The sequence below is a fragment of the Triticum dicoccoides genome, unplaced genomic scaffold (assembly GCF_002162155.2).
Source record: "Triticum dicoccoides isolate Atlit2015 ecotype Zavitan unplaced genomic scaffold, WEW_v2.0 scaffold114222, whole genome shotgun sequence".
Classification (NCBI taxonomy): domain Eukaryota; kingdom Viridiplantae; phylum Streptophyta; class Magnoliopsida; order Poales; family Poaceae; genus Triticum; species Triticum dicoccoides.
Window position 1 is genome coordinate 7,721 of NW_021179212.1, and position 8,454 is coordinate 16,174.

The 8,454-nt window shown below is 46.6% G+C and overlaps 1 protein-coding gene and 1 long non-coding RNA gene across 3 annotated transcripts; both read left to right on the forward strand.

The window, feature by feature from the left end:
• The first annotated feature begins 3,526 nt into the window (after positions 1-3,526).
• On the forward strand, positions 3,527-5,686 carry LOC119343061. Of its 2 annotated transcripts, none has more exons than XM_037614256.1 (5): positions 3,527-3,946; positions 4,050-4,191; positions 4,343-4,414; positions 4,904-4,961; positions 5,613-5,686. In XM_037614256.1, the coding sequence occupies exons 1-4, from the start codon at positions 3,894-3,896 to the stop codon at positions 4,958-4,960; spliced, it is 324 nt and encodes a 107-aa protein (XP_037470153.1). In that variant the 5' UTR covers positions 3,527-3,893; the 3' UTR covers position 4,961; positions 5,613-5,686. The 2 variants fall into 2 exon arrangements, with proteins under 2 accessions (XP_037470153.1, XP_037470152.1); XM_037614255.1 differs by having other exon boundaries at positions 3,528-3,946; positions 4,331-4,414.
• A 397-nt stretch (positions 5,687-6,083) lies between these two features.
• LOC119343062 lies at positions 6,084-7,261 on the forward strand. Its single transcript, XR_005165881.1, has 3 exons — positions 6,084-6,269; positions 6,509-6,589; positions 7,019-7,261. It is a non-coding gene; the product is annotated as an uncharacterized LOC119343062 (long non-coding RNA).
• Positions 7,262-8,454: the final 1,193 nt, after the last annotated feature.

The window sequence follows — 8,454 nt, forward strand, 5'->3', positions numbered from 1 at the left end:
GGGTTGGCTCGTTCAAAAGAGCAAGCGATGTCGCATTGTTTGGTGTCAGTGGGAGTGGCTGAGATGGTGGGAGTTCACCGGAACATCATCGGCGGTGGTGGTGGCGTTCGGGTGATCTCGGGTTCGTCGCTACGGGGCACGACAAAGGCAGTGGATGGTGGCGTTGGGTTGCTAGGGAGAAGCTGAGCACGATGCTGTGCTCGGACGCGAGCAGTGGCCACGGCAGCGAGCTCTACCGCGGCATTGGGTGCGGCCATGGCGGCGAGGCGAGCTATGGCGCGGAAGGATGGGGGAGACGAAGGGGATCCGAGCGGAAGCTCACGGGGAGCCTGTAGAGGTGCAAACGTGGGCTCGGGGGAGGCTCATGGCGCCGAATCGATGGGGACTGCGGTGGTGCCCAAGGAGGAAGAAGAGGTCGGGGCGGCATTGCAGGGGTCCCCAGTTCCAGCTCGAGGTAGCATGCGGCGTAGCGTGCAGCGGCACTCTATGACATGACGGGGAGGCGCAGGGGTGAAGATGGCCGCGGGATCGACGGGGCGTCGGCGACGGTCGCATCGGGCGCTTCTCCAGTTCGACGCAGGGAGCTAAAGGAAGAGGGGGGATCTAGTAGGGGGTAAGTGAGTGAGAGGGGAGGAGTCCGAGGGGCCGTGTGGGTGGCGGACTTATCCTCCCACGGCGAAACTGATGAGGTGGTCCGACGGGGACGAGCGGCGCTCGTGCCCTCGGTCGGCCACTGTAGCTATGTTGAAGCCAACACGATCGGTGGGCTGGGCCGACACAGTGCCACTTTTCTTTCTATTTCTTTTTATTTTTATTTTTCTGTTTTCATTTATTTAATTCTGTTTTTTAATTATTTTAAATAGCAAATAGGTTTAGTAAAAGTAGGAACTTCGCCCATTATTTAAAGTGCAATTTTGGACAATGCCAGGAAAAGTTTGGGAGGCTTTTAAATTACTTTAGAATTCTTATAACTTTAAAAGCAATTAAAATATTGTTTTGCACCGTGTTTTAATTGTTTTAGGTATTTAATTACTTTATATAAAATATTGGTTTCACCATGACAATTATTCAATGATTATTTGCCATTGCGTGAACTTTTTAGTTTTCTTATTTCTGAAATTCTTAATTCCTCTTACAATTTGAATTTGATTTAAAGTGGAATTTAAATAAGATATGAATCAACGTTGATCAAGACTAGTTAATCAAAGTAGCTTATGATGATCACTTTAGCTCCTTACATAGGGGTGTTACAGTGGCATATAACTCGTGCGGATCCTCATCTAGGCATGCCAAGTGCTGGCAACACCGACGTGTGCCTTCGTTCATGATGTGTCCTCGGGCCTGGTAAGCTTGGTGTGGCGCCTCGTCAACATCGAGTTCGTCCGTCTAGCATGCCCGAGGCTGGCAACACCGACGCGTGCCTTCGTCCATGACGTGTCCCTGGCCTTGACAAACCTAGCGTGACAACTCATCAACACCGTCTTCTTCCCGGTGCACCACTACCTCGACAACACTGCTCCGAAGACTACCACGGCGCTTCCTTGCGCCTGCGGCGCCATGGCGACTAACTCAACATCGACCACCCCGAGTTGACATCGACCATGTCATCCCTCGCATGGCTACCTCAAACATGGATACACCATCCTACGCTCTCGGTTAGATTGACATCGGCACAAAGGGACGACTTGATGGAGCAATCTCATCGGTTTCACTCCAGCCACATCTTCTGCTATGCATCGATCGTTACGACTAGGGAGGGGGGATGGTGTCCATCGGCTTACCTTAGGATTCTTCTCCTGTCTCACCGTCTGCGTCGCTACCTTTGTGACTGTGGAGGGATGTTGAGTATTGTGATTATTAGAAAATATAGGATATATTAGGATTTGTTCTAACTTGTCTTATACTCCAAGTTGATCATGTACTCCTATAAATACGTCCACGGGGCTCAAGCGATACAACAATAGAACCCACCTCATTTTGTCAACCTTCCTCTCTATTCTTTCTACAATATATACCCAAAAAAGAAGTTTAGGACTCAATGTTTGTGGGTAAAATTTTCATGCACGGGAGGCTTTTGAAATGGGAATCCGGTTTCTAGGGGTCAACTCGGTCATAGGATAGTCTTGTTACGCCCTCCGTCTCTAAATATAAGACATTTTAGAGATTTCAATAAGGACTACGTACGGGTGTATATAGACGTATTTCATAGCGTAGATTCACACATTTTGCTCCATATGTATTCTTTATTGTAATCTCTAAAAAATCTTATATTTAGAAACGGAGGGAGTAGTTGAGACATGCGTATATACCTGAGAGTTGGTTAGATTTATTAAGAAATGAAAAAAAAATATTTATTATTAGTAACTATGGAAATAAAATTACCATCATAGCAAAAACCAGTAGATAAGCGAAAAAGAAGCAGTAAGTATCAATGCAGTAATCTTATTTCCATTGGTGTAAATACAATACTCGACGCTAGTAATGATATACATTATTAGAAGCATAGTAAATTATAAATGGAGTAGCCTCCAGTACAATACATTGTAAATGAAGCATCTTATTGATATAGTACATTATGACAAGTAGTACGATACAAGAAGAGTGCTAGAAACTGGAGTAGAGAGCAACTGTGATTTGCAATGAAAACAGAGCCTTCCAATTTACTTGCAACTGTGACAGGTAGAGGAAGTAAAGAAGAGGTACGACTGGGAGAGGGAGGAGGAGGAGGAGGAGGGGAAGGGATGAGGTCCAGGACAGCACTACTCAACCACCTTCCCTGTGTGATACAAGTATTTGCTTGATCCCTTTGGCTTAATTGCAGTTTATCCCTTTGGCTTGATCCCTTTGTTATATCACGTAGAATAATTCGCCCACGCGCGCGGACTGCTTGCTTGCTTGCTTGCTGCACCATCAATTTTTTTTCATGGAAGCGAGCACATCTATCCATTCTTATTTTTTTCAGATCGAGAATAAATAAATAAAAACATGTACATACATACTTAGGCCAGAGACACATGTTGTGACCCATACATGCATAGACTTAGGCGAGAGACACGTGTTGTGACCCATGTCGCCGCGACTAGCTATGACCATCTCTCGATGGATTGAACACATCGCCACCGCCCCACGCCAGGCATCCATCAGTGGGTCGACCATTCACGATGATGGAGCAACAACCGAAACGAAACCCCCACGTATGTTTGGATGTGGCGCATGGCTGGGATTGGCCAGAGAGGCGATCGATCCGTGGGTAATCGCTACCGACCAATGAGGGAGACTCCCACCGATCCATCCCCGCCAGCTGCTCACGATTGATTCCGCGGGCCACCCGATGTCGACGGACGGGGGGACGAGATGGGGCAAAGACCATGGAGATCCATCCCAAGCATATCTGTGCTTCTTCCTTCCGGCCAGCTCCCCACGATCGATTCTGGGGGCCGTCAGATGTCGATGGACGAACGAGATTGGTTAAATAGACAGTGTCGATCCATGGGTAAAGTCCATTGACCAATTAAGAGTCCGCTGCATTTACGCGCGCTCGTCTCTCAAAATTTGTGTCTCCTTGCTCAAAAGTAAGTTTTGAAGACAAGAGAAAAGGAAAGGAAAGATAATATTGAAAAGAGGCGAATCCCATTCCCATCCCCCACCCATCTCTCTCCCCTCGCCGCCCCCGCGATTCCGGCGAGTTTCGGCGGCACGCAGCACACCGCCGACACCCCCTCACTCCGGTCCTTCCTCCTCTCCGGCCAGATTCGCGGCTACCGCGCGCAACCCCTCCCAATCCCCGTGGATAGGGTCGTGGGCATGTCCCCGGCTCGAGCTGCGTGCCAAGATCCACGGCACCATCCTCCTCCAAGATCCAGGAGAGGCGGCGGCGGCGGAGGAGCCAAGCCATGGACCCTAGCCCGCGGCCATCAGGATCCGCAGGCAGGAGGCGCAGCCATGGGTACGAATCCCTCCTCTTCACCCATCTCATCCCATCCCAACCCATCACCGGTCTGGTCTCTTCTCCCTCTCTGACCCACCCCCGTCTCCATGACCATTACCAGGAGGAGCAGGACGACGCCATGGAAGGCTCACCAACAACTCCGGTCTTCTCCAAGGACATGGAGGTCCTCCGCTGCACTCCCTGATGCATCAAGCGCGCAGGCATACAAGGAGGCTCTGCTTCTTCCCAGGTCGCCATGGAAGGTATGCTCTGCTCTGCTTGTCAATGCCCATCTATCCGTGTTTGCTTGCTGCTGCAACTTGTATTCGGACAGAGCTAGACAGAACTACAAAAAATCTCATACTTTTACTTCCTTCTTCAGAAAAACTGACAACTCTGCAGATTATTCTTCAGGTTGATACTAACTTGGTAATGTTGCTGTTCCGAGACCCCGCTGCCGCTGCGGACGCCATGGAGACCGTCAAGGTAACTCAGTCTGCTCTCTCTCATGTCCCGACCATCAATTACCAAAGTCTTCCAGTATGAGATACATGCCGATTAGAGCAACAACAAAACGACACCAAAAAGATCACTTTTCACTATGAAAAAAGCTCCATTTTTCATACCCAAGTCTTCACATGTATTACAGAAAGAAAAAAACAACTCTGAAAAAGCTCCATGTATCTCATACCGAAATCTTCACATGAGCAAATTCCTTCAAAAACTAAAATAAAATACTGACACGAGCATGCATAGCAAATCTTACAATTTGAGGGAGCACTAGGAAACTTGATACTCCATATTTTGCCTGCTTGCTTGCTTGCTGCAACTTATCTTCACAGACAGACAAAACTGCAGAAATCTGAAACTTTTAGTTCCTTCCTTCTTCAGGAAACTGAAAACTCTGCAGCAGATTTATCTTCAGGTTGATGATACTAACCAAGCATACTAACTTGATAATGTTGGTGTCCTCAGGCGCAGACTGTTGTGTGCCGCCTCTTCCATGGGCGTCCACGCCATGGAGCTCCTTAAGGTATCTCTTATGTCGTGTGTCTCCCGGCCATCAATTACGTACCCATAGATGCTGCTTGTTTTCACTAGTGCAACAATTTGTGTGTGTGTGCCCAGTATGAGATTTGACAAGACAACATGAGCTCTTGTAGCGATTCCCACATGCTAGCCTTTCTATGGCAATTATGTCTAGTCTTATTACATCACTTTGTATGGAGCGTACAACTTTGTTTGCTACAGAATATATAGCACCATCCTGAAATACTACTCTACTATTTCGTTTGTGATCACGCCCCTGTACAACAAGCCTTCCAATCTGCTAAGTTTTGCCTCTCTTGCTGTATGTATGTATATGTATGGGCAAAATGATGACAGGTGCAGACCTGAGCTGCCTGCCATGTCGTTTATAATAACACACACTTGTAATAGTAAGATAACATGATATTCAAACTGCGTAAGATTGCAATTTCTCTCTCTTGCACTGGTAACACTATCACATATACTCCCTCTGTAAACAAATATAAGTGCGTCTAGATCACTAAAGCGGTGATGTAAACGCTCTTATATTTCTTTACAGAGGGAGTACTAGTTATGTATTTCCATTTCTTAAATGCTGCCATGTCCATTGGTGTGACTCCATTTCTCTGCTTTGACGTTGATGTTTGCCCAACAGAGACCCTCAATGATGACCAAGGTGGAGTGCAGGACATTGAGGACATGATATGAACCGCCGTTCCAGACGCCCGCTTCAGGGAAGGAGCACTCCATCCCGCTGATAACAATGTTTTGAAAGAGGAGATGACGGATTTGGTGGAGGAGAGGAACTCCCTCAAGGACGAAAAGAGGAGCCCTATGTACAGAAAAGTATGTGATGTTTTATCGAATCACCATCGCAGCAACCTTACTATGGCCTGACGTTCCCTTTTGTCGACGGTCTTGACTGTAACTCAAGTGCTTGTGATGTTGCATTCTGGCAGCTTGTGATGCTGCTTTGTCAAGTGCTTGTGTGGTGGTTTCGATTTGACCTAGAAGACCGCCGCTTCGCTCCTCCGGGTCTGCTTATTCCCGGGTCGCCGCTGGTCCCACGATGGAGGAAACGCTTGTCTTGTTTTTCTGTATTGAGCAAACACTTGTCTTGTTTTTCTGTAGCATTCACCATGCATGTCTCGTGTGATCCTTGTGCAGGCCGTATAGCACTAATTGGACTGCGGTGGTCTGGTGACACCTTCCCTTGTCCATGGAGGATCCTCAATAGGCAAGAACATATGCCACCGCTGATCCGAAGCTCGTGCCAGGGGAAGGGATTCTGTCATTGCCTTCTATGTGGGTGGTGAGTGCAGGCTCTGCTCATCCTAGTTCAGCATTCACCATCAGTGGCCCTTACTCCCTCTCATGCCCATCCATATTTGCTTGCTTGCTTGCTGCAATTTATGTTCAGAGACGACTAAACTGCAGAAACCTGAAACTTTTAGTTCCTTCTTTCTTCAGAAAACTGAAAACTCTGCAGCAGATTTATCTTCAGGGTGATACTAACGACACATACTAACTTGATAATGTTGGTGTCCTCAGGCGTAGACCACCGTGTGCCGCCTCTTCCATGGACGCAGCAGCTGCTCCGACCCCGCTGCCGACGCCATGGAGATCGTCAAGGTATCTCTCTTTGCTCTCTCTCTCTCTCTCATGTCCTGCGTGTCCCGGTCGTCAATTACCCGGAGATGTTGCTTGTTTTCACTAGTGTCCAACAATTTGTCTAGTATGAGATTTGACAAGCCAATATGAGATCTTGTAGCGAAAATTCTTCTGCTGGTCACACAAGTGAGCCTATCTATGGCAATTTTGTCTTGTCTTGATCAGGTCCAACACTTAACTTTCATTGTGTGGAACTGGAACGAGCATTTTGCATTCCTAGGCTGGTGAATAAGTATGCATTGTTTTTAGGGGAAGATGTTGTCTTGTTAATTCCTGTAAATTCCCTTTGACACAAGAGAATTGTTGTGTGGCTTACTGCTGAGAAATCTAACATTCCTCTGATGCATTACATTGCCTCTGCACTAGACTGGTCTTTTTATGTCCACCCAGATTGCATTCCTCGGGAAGATACTCCTTTCGTCCATCAAACCTATCGGACATGATGGAAAATCTCCATCGCGCACGACACCGGTCATTTTCTCTTGCCAAGCGGTGCTGCAGAAGTTGACGCAGTTTGGGCTTGAAGATGCACACGATGGCGCCGTCGTCCTCGTGCTTTCTTCGCTGATGAAGATGCACTGGATGGCGTCGTTGTCCTCGGGCTCTCTCCGCTCATGAAGATGCACTGGATGGTGCAGTCGTCCTCGGGCTTTCTCCGCTGATAAAGATGCACTGGATGGCGGCGTCGTCCTTGAGCTTTCTCCATTGATGGGTTAGGTTTCAGAATTAAGCCATGTATGTAGTAGTTTGGCTCTATCATGTTGTAATGTTTGTGATGGAAGGACGCGAAGTACCTGTGCTTCCTGGGATGTGTAGTGGACTCGAGATGTTTTTTATCACCTCATCTGAGAAGTAGTTGATGACATAGATATTTAACTTTGTTTTGGTGAAGATGTATTGCACTGCGCTGTGTGTGCGCGCGCACATGCATGCGTGTTCCTGTTTGATCATATCTGGTGGAAGTAACATCTTCATTGTGAAGGTTGGGATGTGAAATGATGTGCATCGTTATGGGAATTTTCTTTCTGGGTTAACTGCATCAAGAGTTAAGTTGATCATATTATTAATTGCATCAAGGAATTCCTGAGCTATTTGTCGGTGTTTTGTATGGTACAACAAGAAAATTTTCATTGTCCTAGGAGAGGAGAGTACCGAGTTTGTCGGTGTCAAGAATGACTGAGTGTTCTCTGGGTTTTTTCAATTATAATCTAACAAGTTATGAAAAAATGTTCAATGCAGGGACTTTGAAACTTGCCAACCTGGTAATTGGATTGGAGCCGGTGTTTTTATGCTAGGAATGCACTTGCAAACCTGGTGTCTTATCTTATGTGAGAAAATCAAATTGTGAACAGAAAAACCTTTTATGCTAGGAATGCACTTGCAAACCTGGTGTCTTATCTTACATGAGAAAATCAAATTGTGAACAGAAAAAACCCACCTGGCTATATAGAGAACGAGTCTTGTCTTAGATGAGCAAATTCCTTCAAACAGATAAAAATAAAGATATAGACACGAGCAAATTCCCTAAAAAAATAAAAACTGACACGAGCAAATGGGAAGAAGTTACTGCATACATAATAAAATCTTACAAATTGAGGGACACTAGGAAACTTGATACTAAATCATTTGAACGCATGGAAAGTGCCTGGCTACCTTTACGTGGCTGGCGTAATTTCTGAGAGCGCTGGGACTAAATCGTTTGTGCTGTACATATCATACCATACCATAGAGAGAGTCAGAGAGGGAATCCGTCGCGCGTATGCGTCAATCTGGCGACAAGGAAGGAAATTAAAGGAATAATTACTGCATGCAGCTAGCGTTTTCCA

Bases quoted from the DNA above. Each gene is read 5' to 3' on its own strand.
- LOC119343061 (XM_037614255.1), top strand. From the start codon at position 3,894: ATGGACCCTAGCCCGCGGCCATCAGGATCCGCAGGCAGGAGGCGCAGC. The intron at 3,947-4,049 runs GTACGAATCCCT...GACCATTACCAG, and splicing joins GGCAGGAGGCGCAGCCATGG to GAGGAGCAGGACGACGCCAT. The intron at 4,192-4,330 runs GTATGCTCTGCT...ACAACTCTGCAG, and splicing joins TTCCCAGGTCGCCATGGAAG to ATTATTCTTCAGGTTGATAC.